The 23,512-nt window shown below is 38.8% G+C and overlaps 1 protein-coding gene across 4 annotated transcripts in view; it reads right to left on the reverse strand.

Annotated features, from left to right (window-relative positions):
• Positions 1-9,868: 9,868 nt before the first annotated feature.
• PPP2R5E (protein phosphatase 2 regulatory subunit B'epsilon) overlaps positions 9,869-23,512 on the reverse strand; it is a 71,016-nt gene continuing 57,372 nt past the window's right edge. For all 4 annotated transcript variants that reach the window (XM_085061135.1, XM_085061137.1, XM_085061138.1 and 1 more), the window contains 9 exons: positions 21,663-21,793; positions 21,519-21,578; positions 20,786-20,894; positions 19,771-19,824; positions 19,617-19,667; positions 18,651-18,770; positions 17,433-17,560; positions 15,524-15,625; positions 9,869-12,912 (listed from right to left, as the gene is read on the reverse strand). In XM_085061135.1, the coding sequence (XP_084917261.1) occupies positions 12,813-12,912; positions 15,524-15,625; positions 17,433-17,560; positions 18,651-18,770; positions 19,617-19,667; positions 19,771-19,824; positions 20,786-20,894; positions 21,519-21,578; positions 21,663-21,793 (855 nt within the window). In that variant the 3' untranslated portion in view covers positions 9,869-12,812. The remainder of the gene's footprint in view (positions 12,913-15,523; positions 15,626-17,432; positions 17,561-18,650; positions 18,771-19,616; positions 19,668-19,770; positions 19,825-20,785; positions 20,895-21,518; positions 21,579-21,662; positions 21,794-23,512) is intronic.

Raw genomic sequence — 23,512 nt, forward strand, 5'->3', positions numbered from 1 at the left:
TTTCTGTCCTGGGTCACCAACTTATCAGCAACTGAAGAATCACCAGGGGATGAACACAAGAAGAGTGAGAGATAACAAAGATCCATATTTCACCTCTGAGCATCACTGCCACAGGCACATCAGTGTGACTGGCTCACCACCCTCTCAGGGAAGGATTTCTTCCTAATTAACATCACTCGTTATAGTTTACAGCTTATTTACAAATTCTGATATCAGTATAATGATTTTGTACCTGAGCTGAAAGTTCAGGTCAGAGCCTGTACTCTCCTGCATATGGATTAATCAATAAAGATTAACTGGAAGAGAACCGCAAATTAAATTTAATGGTGCTAATGCTACACACCTCTGCCTTGCTTCAAGCATGCTTTCTGTTCTGCAGTCTTTGTAAGCTATGTCTGCTTTAATTAGATTAGACAGATAAATCCTGATGAAAACAAAATGCTTTTGTCATTTAAAGACACTTTTGAGGCAGACATTAATTTATAAAGATCAGACAGTCTAACAAGACAAGTCTCGTGTTTCACAGAGCTTCATACAGTGTTTGATTCCGACAATGTCAGCTATATCCTCTGATGTTCAAAGGTCAAATATGTAAATCACAGCTGAGTATAATAATTTCTTGCTTTGCTTGCAGCTGGCATGTGGCAAATGGATGTTGAAATCCAGCTGCTTAAATCCTCGGTCATCCATTTAAGTTTTAACCCAGCAGTTAAATGACTAAAAGGTATGTTTGCAGAGGTGTGTGCCAAACTGTACCCCAGGGATTCCCACTCGACTCAAAGTACTAAAAGACTCTGAACTTCTTGGACATGTAAAGAATACAATGTACAGATGGTGCTTTGTAAGGAAAACGTATTACAAATGACTCACAGATTAAGCTGGGAAGAGAATAAAATGTTGGGTTTGACTTGAAACATAAGGCTAGAAAATTACATTTAAAGTTTCCCTCTTTAATTAGCATCAGGGATCAGTTGTCCTGCAGGCTCCAGTTTCTGAACACTTCAGCATCACCCAGGAGCAACAAGCACTGTAGGTTCAATTTACAAGGGTTAGCAAGGGCCAAATCTCCACTGACACTGAAAGGGGAAAACTGCTGCTCTGTACTCCCTTCAGAAAACCCTTCTCACAGAGATTGGCCACAGGGTGCCAAAAAGCCACAGAACAAACTTCAAGGCCACAGCCCAACATTTACTGATGTTCCTGCTTTGGGTGACATTCCCTGCCCAGTGTGGAGAGCTCTGGTGGAGCCACAGTGTGTCTCTAAAGAGATCAGTACCAGTGACAGCTTCTGGACAGCACAGTTGCACAGCCTTTTTCAACTGAGAAATCACCTCATTTTTTCTTTAATCCAAGCAGCCACAGTGTTGACAGACAGATTAAAATTGGCTAATCTGTTCTCTTCCCCCATTTCTGTTGTTTGAGTGCATGCTCAGTGTCCAGGCAAAGGTTTTCCAAACTTTCTAATTAATACATTAGAAACAGACAGTGACGGCAGGCTGAGCAATACAGACTTTGCCTGACCCAAGGGCAGCTCTGGAATTAGAAGGATTCTCCATGCCACAGGAAAATGGGAACTTCAAACCATAGTCCAAGGAACCTGCTTTTAGCTCTGGTCTTCTTGTCATCATTATCAAGGGGTTTTTATCACCCAAGCCATTGGACACTGGATTTTCATACATGTTTAAAAAGGCTCAGGGCATTTCATCCAGACATGGTGTTATTCAGAATCTCTCCTTTGCCAAACCTGTTCTGCACATGCAAATAGGGAATGACTGGAGGCACTAAATGCAGCTCCCTTCTCCTTCTGTTACCCTGTCCTCAGCACTGAGAAGGACAACAACTTCTCTAAACCCCTCACAGAGGTCAGCTGTAAATAGTAATGTACAAGGACAGAATCATTAATCATGGAATGATTTTCCAACATCATTATGTTGTAAAATACTTTTAAGATCCCTGAGTTCAACCATCAACCTGGCACTGCCACTAACCCATGTCCCCAGGTGCCACATCTATGCATCTTTTAAATACTTCCAGGAATGGTGATTTCATTTCCCTGAGAAGCCTCTGCCAGGGCTTGACCATGCTTTTGGTGAAGACATTTTTCCTAACATCCAATCTCAATGTCCTCTGGCACAACTTGAGGCAGTTTTCTCTTGTCCTGTTGCTTGTTAGCTGGGAATAGAGCCTGACCCCCACCTGGCTGCATCCTCCTGCCAGGGAGTTGTGGAGAGCAAGGTCTCCCCTGAGCCTCCTTTGCTCCAGGCTGAGTCCCCCCAGCTCCCCCAGCTGCTCCTCATCAGACTTGTGCTCCAGACCTTCCCCAGCTCTGCTCCTTTCGCACACATTCCAGGCCCTCAATGTCTTTCCTGTCATGAGAGACACAAAACTGACCCCAGGATTTGAGGTGTGGCCTCAGCAGTGCCCAGCACAAGGGACAGTCACTGCTCTGCTCCTGATGGCCACACTATTCCTGCTCCAGGCCAGGTGCCATTGGCCTTTTTGGCCACCTGGGCACACCTGGCTCATGTTCAGCCAGTGCTGCCCAGCATCCCCAGGCAGCCAGAGCAAGAGATCCAGACTGAGCCTTTGACTGGCATGGCTGAGACAGCTCTGTCCTGATACTCTGGGCAATAGGAGTAAAGTGTTTCCCTGGACAAAGACACATTTGACATGTTCAAAAATGCCTTGTCTCCCTAATTCCTTAAACACCCGATCATCTTTCAAGGCAGATAAATGTTTGAACAGATTCTGACTGGTCTTTTCACCTCACTGTAGCACCTCCAGCTATAAAACTTCCTTCCAAATCCCCATTTTTCCCCAATATCCCCTCTCCTTTCAAGTCTGGGTCAGAGCAGCACTCTCCATGCAAGCTCCCTTTTTCCACAGTCTGCAAGGTGCTGGTCCATTTCCATTACAGGGTGTCAAAACTGATGGTACACACCTTATTTCTCAGCATCACAGTGACATTTAGTGCAGTGCACACAAAATACCTCTCCTGGATGCATTTGGTATTCTCCAAACAAAGCAAGTGAAGTTACACTGCTTAATTTCCATTTTTTCCTCATGTCAAAGAATAGGTCAGCGGTTTTTTTCTCAAAACAGCATGTTTTAGGTAATTAATAATAATGGAGAGTGTCGGAGAAAAGGTTTAGTAACACAGCTCATGAAATGACAACGGCACCAGGAAAGAGCAGTTCCTTGCTCCTGAAAGCAAAAAAAATAAAATCTTTTACAATTGCCCAGTAGCAGAATAACATCCTTTGAACAATGCTGCCCTGTTCATAACCAAATTCTTTTGTAGGCAGACATTGTGTCTAGACAGCCTCAGAAGCACTGCCTTAATTAACATCCCAGGGCTGGGGCTCACTGTGTGTGCTGAAGTGTTTACCTGAATGCTCAGGTACTGATCACAAATAATGCAGCAGAGATTTATTCAGTTTCTCCCTGGAGCTGATGGTTGTGTCCTTGTAAAACAGGCAGGAAGCAGACTGGAATCACACATTCCCTCTGCAGCTCATATCCATGAAAGCTTTCTAGGGGTCAGGCAGATAATGTACACACAATAGTGGATGATATTAATGGGATCAATTTACTGCAGGAAGAGGAAATGAGTCCACATCACCCCTGCTAGTCCTGAGCAGTTCCCCATATAGACACAGCAGATTTGTCCAATCTCCTCACAGATCTTTATTTTACTTTTGGTGACAGCAACAGGACTTCCATCATTGACTCTGGCAGGAAGAGAATTAAGTCCTGCAGTTTACAGAAGAGCTGTACTTAATCTGTCTCATTGTGTTTCTGTACTTGGAAAAGGCAAGATCTCCATCATTCAAGCTCATGTGAGTGCAGTCATGGTACAAAGAATACAATATTCTTTTAAAAAACTTCAAATCTTAGCCATGGATAGAAAAACCTCTGATTTATCTTTGAGATTTAAATAAAATCCCCTTCTGCAGAGGAACAAACTCTATCCTGGACTAACATAAACCTATTTTCTACATATCCTCCCCTCTAGGCATCTGATTCTTTGGGAAGGGAAGTACTCAGGAACTGTGCTGTGGGATGGAAAACCTCAGGACTGGGTATCCAATGGAGAGTGGGTGAGGATTACCCCACAGCCCTCTGTCCCCAGGGAAGGGAGGAACCACGGACAGAGCAGGGATGTCCTCCCTGCATGGCTCACATTCCCATCCCACTGCCACAGGGATACCAGAAAACCTTCTCCTCCCCCTCCTCTCACCTTCTCAGCCCTCATTTTAAGGGCAAAAAGACAACAGCCCCAGCTCTGGAGAGAGGCACTTCCAGAAGGTGAGATGCTGCTTGGAAAATGTATTAGCATGAACAGACTGATGAGGATAATGGATGGGAATGACAGAATGTGAACACATGGAAAACAATTCAAGGCAATGGTAAAGGAAAATACATTTTAAAGATGTGTTTTAGGGAGTTCATCTGCTGCCAAGTCAGGCAGCACAGAAGGAGACAAGGCATTGTGGAAGGAAGGTCACAGAAGTTTAACTGACTACCAGTATTTCCACAGCAAGCTTGAAATCACTGCTCCTAAGCCTTACCTGTAGTTTGCCCACCCTGGCTACTGAAAAAGATTGTTGTGATAGAAAGGCTTCCCTGTCATCTGATTTTTCTGTTTCTGGTCAATAAAGCACTGGGATGTAAAACTGAACTCATTTCTGCCTTGAACTGTCCTGCCACAGTGAATGAAGGTTGGCCCAACAGCAATCCCATGAAATCAAGCTTATGTTGAAGCAACAGCTTAAGTATTAGAAATCAAGTTTTATTTATTGCTGCAAGATCTGGATTCCATGCCTACACTCCCTGCTGCAATGACAATGCAATCAAAACAGGATATTCTACATCAGTGACTAATTGGCACCCAAATTAAAAAAAAAAAAGCCAGTATGACATTAAATGGTTTATTTATAGATTCTGTTTTCCTAGACAATTAATTCAAGCATGTAAATTTAATTATAAGATTTCAAATCCCAGTAATAGATTGGATATTGTTCCCTAAAGTTATACACAGCATACATATCATTGTCAACGATTTGAGAGGGGTTTGGTAAATTAGAATAGGAAATGAGAAGCAGTTTAATGATGGTGGATTTATCAGTGATATAAATCATAGTTGATTGGATGGGGAGAAGAAAAACTGTGTGTGTGTGTCTGTGTGTGTGTGTATATGTGTGTGTGTGTGTATTTTAAGAGTCTAATTTAGTTAATCTGTTTTCCTAGGCACTAAAATAGTGTGTAAAGGGTACAGTCTGGCACACCTGATACCTGCTGGAAGAGTGTTCTTTGCACCTGGTCGAGTCTGAAGCACTTGATGTAAACCAGGGGGATCTTTGTTACTGAAGTGCATTTGAACTGCAGAGAAAGCCACAAACACACACCCTCTGCAACAAACCAGATGAAAAGTTCAGGGGAAAAAGGAAGCTGAAAATGTTGAAAGTTGAGGGACCAAAATTCTATGGGACAAGAAGCCACCTCTGCTCTCCCAAATTCAGACAAAAAATCTACAAGCAAGCAAGAATTCTTGCACGTGCTTGGCCTGTCCAAAGTGTATTACCAGAATCCAAAAGGCTTGTGCAGCTTGTGAGCTTTGGATTTTTGCAGATATTGATCAGAGAGGGACTTTTTACAATGGTGTGTAGCGAGAGGACAAGGGGAAATGGCTTCAAACTGACAGAGGGCTGAGTTAGATGGGATATTAGGAAGAAATTCTTTATTGTGAGGGTGCTGAGGCACTGGCACAGGTTGCCCAGAGAAGCTGTGGATGCTCCATCCCTGGGAATGTTCCAGGCCAGGCTGGACAGTGCTTGGAGCAACCTGGTCTGGTGGAAGAACCTCTAAAAACATCCCAGCTCTTCAGCTGACCACGTGGAAAGACATTTGTTTGGAAAAGGCTGAAATGCCCCCAGTTTATAGTTATGCTCCCCTCATGACAACCTTGACTAGAACAGCACATTTTGCTTAAATTCAGCCCATGGCAAGTCCTCCCATTTGTGTTTGCAGAGAATCAGTGCAGGAGGTGCAGCACAGGAGAAAAAGGGGCTGGGGACACCACACTTCAATAGGAAATGTTCTTTCCTTTGTATCCCTGAGTCATTTTTCTCTGGCCAGAACTGATGTTTGAAATGTGCATAACCACTAACCGTGACAATTATTGTCTGATGAGTGTCATGGAGACAAATAGCAATAATATCCCCTTGTGCTTGTGAAACAGTCTGTGGACTAACAAATTAATTACCACTGTCTGAATTCCACATTCCCTTGCTCCAGAAATCCAGAGTGTCCTTTGCCAAGTTGCAGTTTACTCCAAGATCTGTCACCTGCAGCCTTGAGCCTGGTGCCTCCAAGATGCCTGAAATGGAAGATTATGGAATGCAGGTGCCCATGTTGATTGGAGACAGTTAAATATACAGCAATTTTCCACTCATGGACATCATATACATCGCCAAATATCTAAAAAAGCAGGGCAGATAAGCATAAGCTGTAATCCTACTCAGTACACTTTGCAGAATTAACATTAAAACTGCTCAACCAGGTGTGCTGAAGGTTCAAAAGGTGACAATTCAAACCTGACCCAAGGCTGCTCCATTCACAGAAGGTTTGCAGGTAACCTCTGCCTTTCCTGCTGGAGAGCTGCACAAATCCTCACACAAACACAAGCTCTTTCCTTCCTGGCTGTCAGAGCCATTGTGCCCCAGAGTGCTCTGCTGGCCAGGGGCTTCCAGGAGTATTCCCTGCTGGGTCACTGCTTCCTCTGTCAGGGAAGTGCAGAGGCTTTGTGCACAAGGAAAGCTTGCAAAGTGAGATTTTTGACAAGATTCAGGTGGTGTACAGAATATTCCTTTCTCATTCTCCTTTTGGAAGCCCTTCCCAGATTCAGGGATAATGCCAAGTCCCCAGACACTTTCAAGTGTGTATCCAAGTGTGAAAAATGTATAAAAAATAGACATTTCTTTAAATGCATCACAAGCTTTCTGTCCTTCCCAAGTTCTCACACCTTCAGTGATTTCAAGGGGGAATAATACGGAATAGACAAAATGAACAGGGTGGGAAACAAAAACAAACATTAAAATAGTGCAAGATAAGTTTCTGGGTGACCATTTTTCATGTCATTGAAACTTCCAGAAAAGCCTGTGGTCACTGCTCACAGTGGGTTAGTACACCTGCTTTCAAGGTATTTACTAACAAATTCAGGATATTTGCTTCAGCATCAGTGTTTTATATTTAAAACCACAGATCATGTGAGATCTTGCATTGATTTCCAGTTTAACTCCTGAGCTATTCCTTCACTGTACATTGAAACCCTAATTAATACAGCCTTGGGAACAACCTTTACCTGCACCCAAAACTACTTTTGTAGGCTACACCCTTGTGATCTGGGGTCCAAACTCCATGCAAAGTAAAGCAGACATTCTGCTGCTCTATGAGAAACCAAAACATCCCTGAGAAGACCAAGATGAAAAATTAGCAAAGCAATTATCATTACCAAAAGTAGGAAACTAATTCAAGTTATTCATTCCAATCCTGAAAAGGTTGATTTCCAACTTGCAAGAAGACAAATCCTGCCCTGGAGGCCAACTTACTGCATGTTCTCTTTTTTTTTTTAAACTCCTTTAGAAAATACTTGCCTGGCTATAAGAAAGTAGAGAGACGTGAAGTTGTTAAGCGATCTGAATATTGTCTTACAAGTATTTAAAGAGATTTGTGATAATGAGCTCTTCTAACAAAGACAGGCAAGATCCAACTGCTGAAAATTCAAGTTGGGAAAAAAAATTGAAATAATTAAGGATTAGACTATTGGAATAATTAATATAAAAACCATGGCATTTGAAAATCAGAAGTTTAATAAATATTTTCTCATTTTGAAGCAAGCAGATCTCCTACACTGCTGCTAAAGCTGTTCCCCTGCAGTGCCCCTTTCCAGCCTCTATCCATGGCTCTCTCCAGAGGGTTTCCCCCATGTATTTGACCATCTCCAGCCTTTCCCTTCACCTCCAAACTGCAAGGCAGAACAGCACGAGGATTGAAACACTAGAATGATGCCATAAAAAACCAAATTCCTTCACCAGCTGCAAAGTGGAAGGCTCAGATGATTCCTAAAGAACATTGTGTGGCTTTAATGCCTCTTTTCTGCATCCACTGCTCTTCACCTCCCTCACAGGGGAAGGTATGTGAGGTATAAGGATACTCACCATCAGAAGACCTTAGAAAAAAAATTAACTTAATGAAAACCGAGTATTTACAATGGTAATTCTGGTTGAAATTTAAATTACCACCTCATTTTTTTTTTCTCTCCAGACAAGTGTTCTTACATTTAATATATGCAGATGGATATCTGATTGTTGCAAGTTCACTGTTGAAAAGGCTCATGAAGTTTAGATGGGAGAAGGTGGAAAAAAAAGCCAAGCACCTGGAAAACACTTCATTGCTTCTTTATTTAGATGCACCCACAGTACAGAGCCTCTTGAGCATGTGCAAAAGAGGAAGATTACACATTTTTAGCTGGGAGCACCATTGAGTTTGAGTTTTTTTGATACCATTTTAGGAAAGTAAACTGTTTCCAAAGAATGACATTTGAATCCAAGAGCTTAAGACCTGCTTGTACTTTATCCAGAGGTGGAAGATATTTTTATTATTACTTGGATGTAGAGTAGAAGACATTTTCACAGTCTGGTTGGACCAGTCTATGTATTTTCATATGCACCTTTTAATATATATAAAAAATGTTTCACTTTTCCCCCCTACCCAGAGATAGTTAGATGCATCTAAGTTTAAAAACAGTAATGGGACCAGAGCATTCCTATGGGGAAAAATGAACTTTTGCTGCCCTCTCCTGCTTAAACAATGAAATGCTAAAATATTAAGATCTATGAATCTAATGCTAACCTTGAAACAAAAAGCATGACAGGTCATTCGCTATACTACAGTCAAAAATAGGACAAGAAGAAGAAATGTATCAGTACTATTTATATTTGAGAGCTCCTCATGGCTCCATGAGGTTATGAATACAACATATTTACAGCAGGTGATCCAAGTAACAAAAACTCTTACTCAGAGAGGTCGTGATAAAAAGCAAACGCTTCTGTGGATGGGAAGCAACACTTGGATAAAAGTTTTCAATGGAAATTAGTTCCATTCTGTTTCAAGATGCTGTTTCACAGAGCTCAAAATGGAAAACTGGGCTACATAAAATCTGCTGCACATACCAACTAGGAAAAACTAATTCATGGCTCACTCCAGAGCTGCTAAGGGAAGCATGTGAGCCAGATAAAAAAGCCACATATAAATAAAAACATTCTTCAATCTTGAGCATCATCACCTTTGTTTTCTTTTAGGGCAACTGCTTTGGGAGAGTGGTGTCACACAATTAAGAAAAAAGGGCATCTTTGTTTTCAAAGACAGAACTAAAAGCAAATTATGTCAGTTTTACTTGGAGGGAGAAGAATCTCATCATTCCTGCTCCTCACAAAACAATAAAGAGCTTTTTAGAGCTCCTAATATATTTTCTTTTCCATCGAGTGAGAGAGCCTAAGGCTGTACTTACGCACGTATAAATGTAAGTACAGCTGCTGCATTTCTTACTCAAGCAATTCTTGGCTCCAACACCCTCAATTTTTCCATATATGAAAACAGATAAAAAAATAAATTAAACCCTTTTACTTATGCTAACAAAACCAAGATTAAATTTACTCTAACCCTGCTAGCGAACGCTCCAATGGCATTAGGAATACTTTTATTTAAAGCATTCCAGCCTTTGGAAGAGAGACAAAAAACACTCGAAAGCAATGAAAGGAAAACAGTAAGGGAGACGTGCAAGATGAGGAAAGCAACGTGTGGTCAATTCAGAGTGTATGAGAGGAACTTTACTGGTACAGTTGTTACATCCCCATGACCCAATGCCCTCGCAGCTCTGTCCTGTGAGCAGACAGCACTCACCCCTTCCCCCTGTGACCAATATGGCCCAGGACATCCAGGACACCCCAACGCCTGCCAGACGAGCAGTCGAGACCAACACTGACACAAATAAAGGTGGTTCGTGGAACTCAAGGAGCAAACAAAAGCGTATTTATGACGCACTGATCACGCTTGGGCCCACGGGCTGCCTTCCTCTTCCTCCTCCTGCAGCTCCATGCGGGGCTGGCATGGCGCTGGCACTGCGGCACACATCCCGGCAGCAAGTGCTTCTTCAGGTGCATCAGCCAGCCTTTAGAGTCAAGTGACTTCAGACAGCACATCGCCTCCTCCTCCTCTTTAAAAGAACGTTCCTTCTCAGAAGTGATAAATCAGCTATGAACCTCAGACACTCCCCACTGTCCCCGTGGCAGAGGTAACGAAATATTGCAACCCACCGGGTTCTCGTCAGCTGTGGTGATCAATAGCAGAATGACATGGCAAAACCAAAAACAGTTATGAACAAACAACACTCACCTAAGCTCTAAGTACAGGACAAGGTGCTTTTTCTAATTTCACATTGTTGTGTTTTACTCCACCAGGTGAAAAACACGAAGTTTTATTCCTCCATTCTTTCTCAGTTTTTGACAATGGAACGTAAGTCTTTGAGCATGAGTTTGAGTCCACCCTCTTGTAAGGTGAAATGATCATTTCACACAGAAATCACACTAGCCAGTATTTTTCTTTTTGTTGATAACAGAAATAAAAGACTGTCAAAATCAATGGGCTAAGGGACATGATTTGTTATAAATTTATTTAATCTTCAGTATTTCAGCTTGCACCTTTGCTTCAGCACTTTAAAATAAAATGTTTCAACTATGACAGTAACTGCCTAATTTACATTGCGTCCCAGTCAATGTTCTTAAAAGAAGCTCATATTAATCCCATAAAATCATGTTGTGTTTGGTGTTGCATATAACTAGTTCCACCTTTTTTTTTTTTCCAGAATTAACAGTGTCAAGCTCTTACAAAACCTTGAGTTTACAACAGTTGTGTGTGCAGACCCAGGAGTACAAACTGTGACCTGATAATCCTGAAACAGTCAGTAGTCTAGGAGGGAATTCTTTTTTACCTCTTTTCCGTGCCTGAAAACAAGAAAACTTCAAATTCTACTGTATATTTAAATGGTAGGAAGAAAAATATACAAGCTTGTATTTATACTGTATTTCTATCAATGGCAACAGGTCATAAATTCATGTTTGCAACTATCACAAAGACTCATGAACACCAATTCATTTTTATACTGTAAATACTGCTGGATTGATGGTTTAGGATTATCAATTCACTGTTGTCATATGTCTATAACAGTTCAAAAGCATCCTGGAGAAAAATCCTGAAACACATACCTTCCGGTATAGAATAATGCAACTGCATTAGCTAAATATATACTGTACATAAGTCTTATCAGCATTTTACCTACCAAAGATGTAAGATTCCACTTTCAAATACAAAGCAGATAGCCAATAATGTATACTTATAATACAGCCCTCTTGTTTTTGTATTTTTTTTTCTCTTTTGTTTTAAACAATTTGGTCACAATGCACCTTTGATATAAAAGCATTTTAAACTTTATTATTAATACTCAGAACATTAGGATTTCCAGAATTTTTTTTTTTTTTTCAGTAGCATTTGTAGAACCACTTTTGGTAACAAATACAGTAGTTAGGAATGAGCATCCAGATGAGAATGCAGAAGTATATTATCCAGAATCCTTTCCAGCTAAGACCATAGGGCTGGTACTGTGATGAGTAATAGTACTAGAACCACAAAAACACTAGAGTATGTTTCTTAGAGGCTACATCCTCTTTTGCTGGAACACTTTATAAATACATATTAAAAAGTAAGGCAACAACTCCAAACTGTCCAAACTGCTATCTCAACTCAATTTCCAATTAGATCCATGACCACTGGAGATCAATTTCACGCTCGTGTGTTTTAGCATGTGTCTTTGTTCTTTCTAAATGGTCCAATAAGAACATACTGTAATAATTTAGCAATTAGTGTTTCTAAACCAACTCTGGTATGTGTGTCCAATGCTGCATCACTAATACTGGTTAGGTATTGAAGTCCAGGGTGTTACCATTGCCCATTTTTTTTTCCAAGGATTGTGGACACTAATTTGGATTTGCAATAAATAGGTGCATGAATCCAAAGCTCCCTTTCCTACTATGTTTATCACCTACTTGTTTTTTAACTCCTAATGTTCAAATTAAGGAAGCACCAGAGACAGCCTGGTACTAAAAAAATGCTCACACCAGTAAACAAAACTTTTATTCAGGACCAATGTTTTTCATGGCCCTGATCTGAATGGACATTCAACTTATGAAGATGTGCAAAAGGAAAAGAAAGTCAAATTACAGTAAAGTTATCCAGAGAAGGAGGATGTTACACAAACTCATAAGGAAATGACAGTCTTTTTTCTCTTTTACTATAAATACACGTAACAGTTTAGCAGAAAGACAAGCTAAATTTTAAGATTGTTCACATTTGAAAGTTGTATTATACTCTCTGCTAACGATAAATAAGGAACAGGTCCTGACAATGGAATCTGACATTGCAATTTTCATCAACAGATCTTTGAAGACTGGTTTTAAAGAAGGGTTAAAACAATGATTATGTTTGCAAAGTTCTGAGAAGTCCATCTGTTGTCCAAACTTTGGATTAAAGTCCTTATTTTTTTCCTTTACTTAGAGACAGGTATATACAGTGCTGTTGTAATAATGAAACAAATGTGAAATCTACTGTAAAGTTGCACAATACAGAAAACTGTTGCTCCATCTTCTACTACATAAATGTGTGACTCCACAGGTTAATAATGCTGTTTTGTTTTTTTGTTAAGTTGGAATTATTCCATCACGTCTAAGACCTCTCTTTAATTCCAAATCCTCCAGTTTTTTCCACAGTTCTTCACGCTCTTTCTCTTTCTTCTTCTCACTGACAGATGAAATAAAACAAAGAGTTAGCAGGAGAGAAGACTCTGCAGTATTTATGTTAAAAATATATATAGTTGAGATTAATTAGCTGCAGTAATATTCTTGAACATAACTGCAATTTTCCTAACATATATTTAGGTTTTTTAATATTTTCTTTTTTCTTTTTTGTTACCTACATAAATCTAACTAGACAAAGCAGTATGAAAACATAAGATGAGCCAAGTGTTCATAGGCACTAATTTGCAATGAGGAGTTAAAAAATCCAGCGGACTCTTATTATAGAACTAATCTGTCAAGATTATAAAAATTAATGTTATCGACTATTTAATTATTTTTATATTTATTTAAGCATATAAATATTCTTACAAATCACAGAGACTTTCCAGAAAACATTCCCTGATTCTTTTAGAATCATTACTTTTACTTACATTGACTGGTGGCTTCCCTATACCTTGGGCACCAACCAATGCAAAATTCAACCTACAAGATGTACCTTTTGCTCAGTGAGTTTCTCTTTTTCCATACCAAATTCCTGCAAGATCTATGTAGCATTTGCTTTAACAGCAGACTTTAGTGGCTGATTTGACAAAATTAAACAGCAAACCTAACATTTACTTTACCTGCATTGTTTGCTTTCTAAGTTTCATGTCTCTGCCATAGCTTACTGTGAATAAATCTCCTTGATACTGCAAGGTACAAAATGCTTTCAAGTTCTATTACATCACCTTGTAGGTTTAGATGAAATGGAAATCTAACAATGACAGATGCACAGATTCTCTGCCAGTCACATTACAGAAGCCTTGAAAAGTATTTCAGTGGATTAGAAACATTCCTACACACTTTGATTCAGTCAAAATACCAACATCTAGCTCATTTGTTTGGAATTTTGATTTCCCAAGAGTATTTTAAACATATAAAAAAATACAAACAACTTTCAGATAAATCCCTGAAGAACAGTAAAGGAAAAAAAAAAGCCTATTGTTACTAGATAGTATTTAAAATTAAATACAAGAATTAGCAAAATAGCCTTACATTTTCAGGCTACTTACCAATATTCTTCTAATCACTAGGAAATACATGCCTGCTTACCTAAAGGCCTGTTAGAGGATGATCACCTCATCCAACTTACCTATTTGACCTATCCTAGCCATTAATATTGTATTTCTCCTCATGCTTTAAGTGGTATCAAAACTCTCTTCTGAGATCTGGTTTTATTAAGATGCTAAAAATTTTCTGGAAACATTAAGGTAAATATCATGGTTTATACATTCAGGTATTTACATGTTTTAAAATTATAAAAAGTAAATTAAAAGGGTGAAATGGTTGGCACCAGCCTTGGTAGGAAATACAAGTGCAAACACAGGTGCAAAAGAAATTCTTTGTGCAGTTCAGCCACTAAACCTCCCCCATTATCCAGACACGAGACTCCACTGCAGCGTCTGGTCCTGTTCAGAGCAGAATTTCTCATCTTAAGGGGCAAAGTGCAACCACAAACTGATTTAGGTCACTGAGCTGCCTCAGTGAATAGATTGATTAGATGATCAGTCCTAAAATTCTTTGCCCTTTTTGTTAGGCAACCACACAGTGTTGTTTCATCTGCACTATGGGATTAGCACTTGTTTATCAACACACAGCAAGAATTATCTGGCTTCTTAGTTTAAATATATCTCCACCGGTCTCGAAAACTAAAATAGCATATTAACAAACTAGCCTGTTATGTGCAGATTTTTTGGGGTATAAAACAAAGTGGAATGAAAGGCCAGTGTGACTCCAGTCACACAAGTCAAAAAGCTACAACAGCCAAGAGGCTTTCAAGGCTGGACTATGCTAAAAAGCATAGTCATGATGTCAAATGGTAAGTAAGTTTCCATTGCTTGGGGGAACTCAGAGTCACAGCCAAGGTATGACTTAAATGAAGATGCAACTGTTCAGAGTTCCTGAAATTTCCTCTTTTATTTCACCTAATGCTTTGCATAAGGTGAAACTTTTGAGAAAAGATGCTTCACTCTAATGGAGAAATAAAGATTAAGGAATATAGGAGAAAATACAAAAAGCCATGCAGTTGAACTGATGCCTCTGTGAGTGGTGTATTTAATGGATCCTGCATGCTGAAAGATTCAGATACAGCAGGACCTCTGAGTAAGAAATGGAAAGGCTGAGAGATGTCTCTGCTTCAAGACCACATCCAACCTACAAACAGCAGTTTGGAAAATCAAATCCTAGTGGTTCCCCTCATGTCTCTTTCCAAACCTCAGTATAACTTTTTTTTTTTTAAGTCTTTAAGCAAAGTGTTATCTTTAAACCCTTTTTTGTCTTTTCTTATTGAAGATCTTGATACACTTAAATCTTTTGGAAGGTAAAGTCAAAAAGGAATTGCATGAGAAATGTGGATTCCCAAGCAACGTGATGGATACTGTATTTAATAAAGGCTAAAGAGCAACCTGCACACATAATCTCACATCCTGCAATCAGAAGCCTAACAAGCAGGCAAAAGCAAAAATGGGGCACAGTGTCTATTATGTGTGAGACTATCCAACTGCACCTGAGTGTAAGGGGAGAACTAAACTGCAGGCCTTATGCACAGCTGACAAAAAAAAGCTTTAAAAAGTTACCGCTGACGATCTGACTTGTAAGTGGCTGTCAGCTCGTCAAACATGGTGCTGTTCATTTCCATAAATGCCTTCAACACATTGTAGACTAAAGCCACAATAGCCCTGTGAAACATGGAGAAAGAAGAAAGAAATGAATCCATTAGTTTCAGGTGAAATCAAACGTGAAATAAAAAGTGTCTCCTCTTCCCAGCCTTTCTGTGGCCAATTCTGTTCCTGCAAGTATGATTATGTAAATTCTTTGATTTCAGTGAAACTACTTTTGATTAACATACTTAAAGGTGAGAATCAGCTTTCATGTCCCTACTGACTACTGAAATGGAGCAGGCCAAAACTCTAGGGTAAAAGGCAACAACAGAAAGCTATTACATATAACTACAGTCTCTTCCTCCCTCATGCTGTGGAGCAATTCTGAATGCAACTTCAGAGATTCAAATCATCAATGCTGGCAGAAGGAATAGAATTCAAACACAAAATGAGAGTGATTCATATTTCCTTATGACTCTTCTATGAAGCTGAATATTCACTGCATCTATGCAAAACACAAAGCTGTATTTCAAGAGTGATTTCCTTGTGCTCATACAGTTCACATTCATTTTCCCTTTCACAGTTCCTGATCCACTACTCTGGCTGCCATATTCAGACCCAGGGCTGCTTAAGAAACAGCTCTTCAGCCAGGAGGCAGTGAATCAACAGTACAAGTGCCAGGAACCTTTGGAGCTAATCCTTACAGCACACAAACTATGTGCCATTTCCCACGCACCCCTGTCTCCCTCATCTCTTTAAATAAACTTTCATTTTCATTGCCTACACGAAAATTTTTCTTATAAATAGAAAAATTCTTTAAATATCTCCTTTATTTTACATGTGTCTTTACCTGGCTCGTGTAACAAAATTTCTGTAAGTATGAAAACTCTGGGATACTGGAATATTCTCATTAGCAGAAGTATCCCAGTACATAATAGAAAAGGTTGGAGACTGGTACTGGAGTACTGTGCCATGGAAAATGCCCTTTTGTGACCAGCGTTAAGTTACAGGAGCTTTTCAGCAGCATTGGATTTGCCATGTAAGCACACAAACTTCAGAGTTTTACTAGGTACAGAAGAAAAAGACCCATGTTTCAAAAGATGAAATATTTTAAGTAAGGTCTCAAAGCAATTGTGACCTGAACATAGCACAGCTCATTAAAAATACTGGGTTTACTAAATGGTAACCACCTTGAATTAGAAAAACTTTCCAACTAAAATATAGGATATATGTTATCTAACTGTAACAGAGTTTTTCATGAAAATACTTTTTACTAGGTCATTCAGTTTCAAATAAAAATGCCTAATTATCAGAATATCAATATAAAATAACTGCTCAATTATTGTAATAGAGAACAGCTGTATTCAAATAAATTTAGAAAAAACGACCCAACCTATGAATATACTGATGCTTTTAAGTTTCAGGAATGTTTAAAAAAATGCCAGTCACAGAAGTTTCCCCAGAGATATCACAGTCCATGACACAGTCACAAAGGTTTATTAATACCAAATGATATTCTTCTAGACAATTCACAATCAGGCTGAAGAGCCAACCCATTTATAAAAAACACTGCGTAGGAGAAACACTTGATGAGCAACATTTTTCCTTCATTAACAATGTAACATTTAATTTCTTCTTTTTCCAGCTTGTGAGGAGGCCTATTTTTATCCCATAAGGTAGTGATTTTCGTACACATACCAGTTAATTAAAAACACTGAGACATGCTCAAGTACAGACTAATATCTACTGGCATTAACAGAGTTGCACTTGCTCAGCAAAGCTCTGAGTTTGGATCTCTCCCATTCAGATGTTCTTCAGCAGACAATCCCTGAGTTTATCAGTGGGGTGTCAAACGGTAAGTTAAAGTGTAAAAGCAAAAACTTACGGATTCCAGTGCTCTTTAGAAATCCTGTAAAGGCTGGAAAACATGATGGGAAGTATAACATTTGAGTTCTCCTCTATCAAACTCATGATGTATTCATTATTCCAATAATACAGCGCTCGTTCAGCCACCTTTGAGTGAAAGAAATGAAATATTAACAGGAATCCAGACACCTTTACTTTTGCAATTTTCTGAAGGAAAAATAAATCACAAAGAAACCTCACAAAGATGAGCTAACAGTCATTAGTTTTGGAATTAAACAACTCTAATCAGTAGCATAACATGCATTAATGGAATTAAGTTTTTACCCTGTAGTTCTGATCCCACAGCACCCACTTTGTATTTCCTGAGCAATAACATGTTATTGTTCACTCAAAACCAGGTGCAGACACTGCATCAGTGCTGCACTTGAGGAGGAGAGAGGAAAGCAAAGAGTCTTCCCATTGCCCCTTTCCCTCAAAGACAGGATGAGTGCAGTTGGAAAAAAAGCAGCCATGCTAGGATACTAGAGGAAGGAGACAGGGAAAGGCCCAGAAACTGTGCTGAGAGGAGAAATCTTAAGTTTGGGGAAGGTATCAATGACAGTAATTACCCTGGGGTAGAGCTGGGGGCATACAAAGGAGGATGCTGATCTAAATTATGATTTAAAAAGATATGTAGTCCAAGGAACAGCTGAGAAGTCACATCTGTCTTTGTGCCAGGACACATCACCAGGCTAAACATGGAGACACTACAGGCCATGAACTCTGTGTCCTCTTCAAATATCCCTTTACATCCTATTAATTACCCTTTTTCCCATTATACAATGCAATGAAAGAAGGCTACAGACTCTGTCACCTCTAACCAGACACATGGTTAGCAGGAAACGAGTCAGAAAACAAGAAGTGCACAATATTGCACCAGAAACAGGGAGCAAATACATCCTCCATATAGACCTATATGGCCAGGACCTGTCAGCCACAGTGAGAAAGACTCCAAGTCTGCCTGGATACAGGTTAAGGATTTGTGAGGGGCTCAGAAGGACAAGTTCTGTGCTGTGACCCCAGACCCTCTAGCAAGTTATTCACAGAGCTCAGAACTAACCTTCCACCCCAACATACCCTCTTCCACAGAAGACAAGTATTTAAAAACATAACATAAAATAATATTTACATTTGCGGGGTGTTAAGTTTGAAACTCAGACCATACATTCCTATACAAACAATAACCTCTACCACTGACCTGAAAATGAGGGCTAGAGACACACTTGGCAATTTGTTTAAACAAGGGTTCCTGGATTTTGACAAATTGTGATGGTTCAATTACATCCAAGATTTCCTCCAGCTCTCCTAGGAACATCACCTAAAGACAAAAAAGAAAGCATTAAGTATAAAACCTCCAAATCATCTTGCTCTGTAGAATGCTGGTAACCTTCAAGTTCCACTGCTTCAGGGAGAAATGGAAACCCCAGTAGCTCAGTAAGACTCTCTCTCAAAAAATGTCATCAGTTCTACCTTTGGCAGCTTCTGGACTAAGTCTCTTGAAACAAGGACAAGTTTCTTCTTCAAGTGTTGCATTTGAAGTATTTTTTTACTATGAAATTCAGAATTGCATCAGTGTGTATATATATATATATACACATGCTGAAAACCTTGTCTCATACAAAGATCTAACCAAGGCTTAAACTTTGCTAGCTAAGGAGATTCTCCTAATTTGACCTAATTTTTGAGAGCAATATTCCAAATAACTGTTTTGCTTTTACACAAAACCTCAGTAGCCAAACACTTGATTTGCATCAAGAATTTGTAACAAAAATGCACATGTTTAACTGCATCTTTTACATTTTTAGTAGGTAAACACAGATAAAATACCTTTCATCCTCATTGGAAAAATACTACCCCTCACATATAAACAATTCCAAATCTAACAGAGTTCTCCAACCTATCCTCAACTATGTTTATTTTCTAGAAAATTCTCTGCAGAAGTACCAGTGCTTATTTTGAGAATAGAAACCACAATTATCAAACTTTTCATAGTTGAAATTGTTCAAAAAAGCAGAATTAAAGTATAGAAAAATAAATCTACAAGAAATGATACCAAGATTCACCACAGCACGTGCTATCAACCAGGAAATATTTAAAGATTCCCAGCTTATTATGTTTCAGAGCAAAGTAACTCTTTTTTTTGTAATACCAGCATATCACTCACCTCTTTCTGACTGCAGGTTTTTGGCCAGAATTTCATTAAACCTCTAATGACCTAAATTAGAAGGAAAAAGAAGTTAGGGTTTTTTTCCCCCACTTTTCTCTCAACAGAATAAACCATTTATAGTGAAAAAAGGAAGTATGAAAAATATATTTACTGGTTCTGTGAGTGAGGGGTCTTTCTCCAGAAACTGTACTATGCAATACGCCAGCTGTGAAGAGGTAAGAATTTAAGAGAACAAAATTAGAATATTTCCATAAAGAAACAACAAAACCCCAATTTTTTTAAAGAAAGAGACACTTAAGGCAAGATGTTATTTAGCTTTCTCAAACTGCATCCAATTTTAAACTAAGATGCTCAGTTTGCACTGAGCAAATCCACTCAAAGTTCAGTTCATAAGAAACAACAGGACACTACAAAAACAGAGTGAAAAAGCAACATAAAATAAACATCAGAACAACTTGGAATTCTAAAGACAGTCATGTTTTGAAGCTTCTGTTACTCTCTCAAACTCTGTCTTTTTACTAATTTTATACAGCAAAGTCATGAGAATTCTTGCAAGATGAGTCGACACAGCTAAAACCTGGAATAACATATTTAGAAAGAAGAGCTTTATCACCCTCAGAAATACTGCACTATCTGAAAATTGGAGAGAAAGGCAACAGGTAGCAGTTATTAGAGGAAAAATTATGTCCTGAAAGCTGAAGGTATAAAAAGATATATGAGAGCATAAATGCAGTATTAAGGAATATATGAGGGAGAATATTAAATGCAAAAATGTGGGTATTAGTATTCAGAAGGTTGCCAGGGTAAAGAAGAACCTTGACAGCACAAGACTAAGGAAACCCAAACATCCTCTTGGGAGAGAGAAAGGGAAAGGCAAACTTGTGAGAATGAGAAAAAAGCAGAGAGGAAAACCTAGAAAGAGAGCTTAACTACTAAATAAAATATCAAAAATATTACAGATGTACATCACTCTTTTAATTACCTAATCAGAACAAAAGCTAGACATTTATCATACAAATGACATTGAAAGAATTTTGAAATGTATTTTTTCCACATTTCAGAACTTTCCCCCCACTTTTGATGTGCCACATAATTAAATTTCTAAAGCAACCTTAAAAATAGACACACAATTCTTACTGAGCAAAAAATATTTTTATAATTTCTACCTGTGCATGGAAGAGTGATAAACTCCTGACAGTGTGTAAAGGGATCAGCACCTTCACCAGAAACTGTTTATGCTCTGCCTTGAGAGGTAAAGCAAAACCATTGATAATACTGGAAATTAGAAAAGAAATATGTTAGTGTCATCATCACAGAAAGCAATACTGAGGTCTGAACATGCACTTTCTAGATTAAAATATATTTAGCAGTCAGCACCTGTTTACAAATAGCATTTGTAAACAGGTGCTGACTTTGGTCTTGCTTTATACTAGCAGGGCACTGCATATCTAGGTAGCAATCCAGCCCCATTAGGAATAATCACATAAACAGCTGCACAAACCTGTTGCCAAACAGATAAGACCTTGTCTATGTGGTCTGTAAATTCATGTAGGCAAGGTGGTCTTTAGTAATTAACCTATCAAAATTAGATTTATTTAAAACATTTGCTCTGCTAAGTGTGCTCAGAAGAGAATAACCCTGCAGCATGTAAGGATGAAGTGTGCAATATTTAATGCACTCACACACAAAATCAATCCAACACTTTGGCTGTAACTTGCATATAGTTATATATTCTTGGCAAAGATGTGACAGAGATTTGCACATGGGCTTAAAGATGAGCAAGTGCACACATCTGTTTTCAGAACCAGGGATTATCATAACACTTTTTCCGAATCTGACACTATCCTGACGTGTCCAGAAGGGAAGTCTGAGTTAGATAATAAATAAAGACTCATTTACCTTCCTAAAATTTCCAACAGTTCAGCTACGCCATTGAAGTGTTCAGTTTCATAAACAAATCTAAAAAAAGAAAAGTTAAATATAAGCGATAGGTCAGTTTCCTAAAGCGTTCATAAGCGAAAAGCACCTTCTTCCACAACTTACCGTAGAAAAATATTATTAATCTGTTTTCGGATAAATGCTCTAAGACCCAGGAACTTGCCATAAATTCTGTGCAAGACTGTTTTTAGGTAGTCTCGTTCTCGAGGGTCTTCGCTGTCAAACAGCTCCAACAGCTGTGTTTAAAGGAAAAAGAGAACTGAAACAGGAGACATTTGACAAGTAGGACACACAGACTTCTATGTGAAATTGAATTCATGTAAACACATCAATGAAAGAATGTGACATCCATCCTACCCAAGGAGTAGATATACAGTATTTAAAAAAAAATCTGCTGGAACCTCAGTACAACATCACAAAATTCAGAATAATAAATTTGTGATTAACTGGCTCCAAAATGCTGCCTTCCTTCTCCCCAAAAATAAACACGATAAGACAGTTTAATTTTACAATCCACCATTCCCTGACTGCAGAACCACAAGATCCTCATTTGCTCTAATACTTTGTTCTCACAACATTGTGTCAAGGTCACATTTTTCTAATTGCTTGTAATTTATATGATGAGCTCTTAAGCCTTCCTAGTGATTGCATGGCCTTCATGCTGTGGAAAGACTCAACAGGGAGGTCTATGCCAGCACTGGATCTGCTGTCACAGGATCTCCACAAATTGACACAAATCAAAAGCATCAGAGGGAATTAATCCTTCCCTTTGAACAAAATGGTGATTTCATTATCAATGCCAATTAAAAAACCAAACCAAAACAATGAACAAAGGAAAAAAAAAAAAAAACAACAACAGAAAATCCACATTTACTAAGTAGCTCTTAAATAAACAGCAAAATGGTTATGTGAGACTCAGTCATGAGAGAAAGTGTTCCAGTGTCTGGTGTTGTACAAAATATATCCCAAACACTGACACCTGAAGCTACATGAAATGAGCAGCAGGAATATCATCTACAGATCACTGTTTTATTCCCCTTGAATCCTCTGCCCCAAAAGAATGAGTTTCCCCTTTGCCACCTTCATTTTTTGTGACACCACAACCTTGGCTAGTCTGGTGGATGTTTGGAATAAATTCAGAGGTAGACTTCATTTAAAAGTGAAAAGCCCAACCTACCATCATAAATGTGCAGAAAACAGGGAATTTTAGGTAACTTTTAGTAATCATAAACAACCAGTATCTGTCTGGCATGAAAAAGAAAGTAACTGTCAACCAGTACCTGTCTTGCAAGAGGAGCAAGGACAGTTTGTCAAACAGGTCTTACAAATGGGTAAGGTGCTGTCAGAAAATCATTACAGGAGTGGCAGAAAACAAAATTATCTTAGATTCACAACCTGATAAATTATAAATACCTATTACAAGCAGCTATGTCAGTGTATGTGTGCTACACCTGATCTCGGGTAAATTGCTACACAACTTTGAGGAGGTGAAAAAAAAGACAGGAAAAAATATGATTAAAAGTTGTTAGGCTGTCTGGGATTTTGCTTTCTAACATCCAGGCCTAGGACTGATGCACATGTTCTTCCTCATTGTTTTGAACGTTTCTGTAGCTTGTAATGAGACCTCAGTGTATCTTCCTTGCAGTAAGAATCTGTGGTGAGAATTTCATGAGGAAAGTATGAGGCTTGTCAGCTGCCCTCCAGAGGTTATAAACACATTGCCTTGTTCAATTAGTTCTAGAGTTAAAAAAATAAATAGTCACCTCATCCTTCCCCAAATAGCACATTTCACTCTAAGACAGCAAACAGCTGGAAGCACTTTTTTGTTTTCTTACTGGATTGAAAAGTATTTATATTTCCAGTTCTCTTACACAGACTCAGTCTCTCATTTAAAAAAAAAGACAATTATTTTGCTATGTCCAATTTGTTATCAGGTTTCAACAATAAAGTCTTAT

This window comes from Lichenostomus cassidix, chromosome 5 (assembly GCF_008360975.1).
Source record: "Lichenostomus cassidix isolate B80296 chromosome 5, HeHo_3.0, whole genome shotgun sequence".
In the NCBI taxonomy this organism is placed as follows: domain Eukaryota; kingdom Metazoa; phylum Chordata; class Aves; order Passeriformes; family Meliphagidae; genus Lichenostomus; species Lichenostomus cassidix.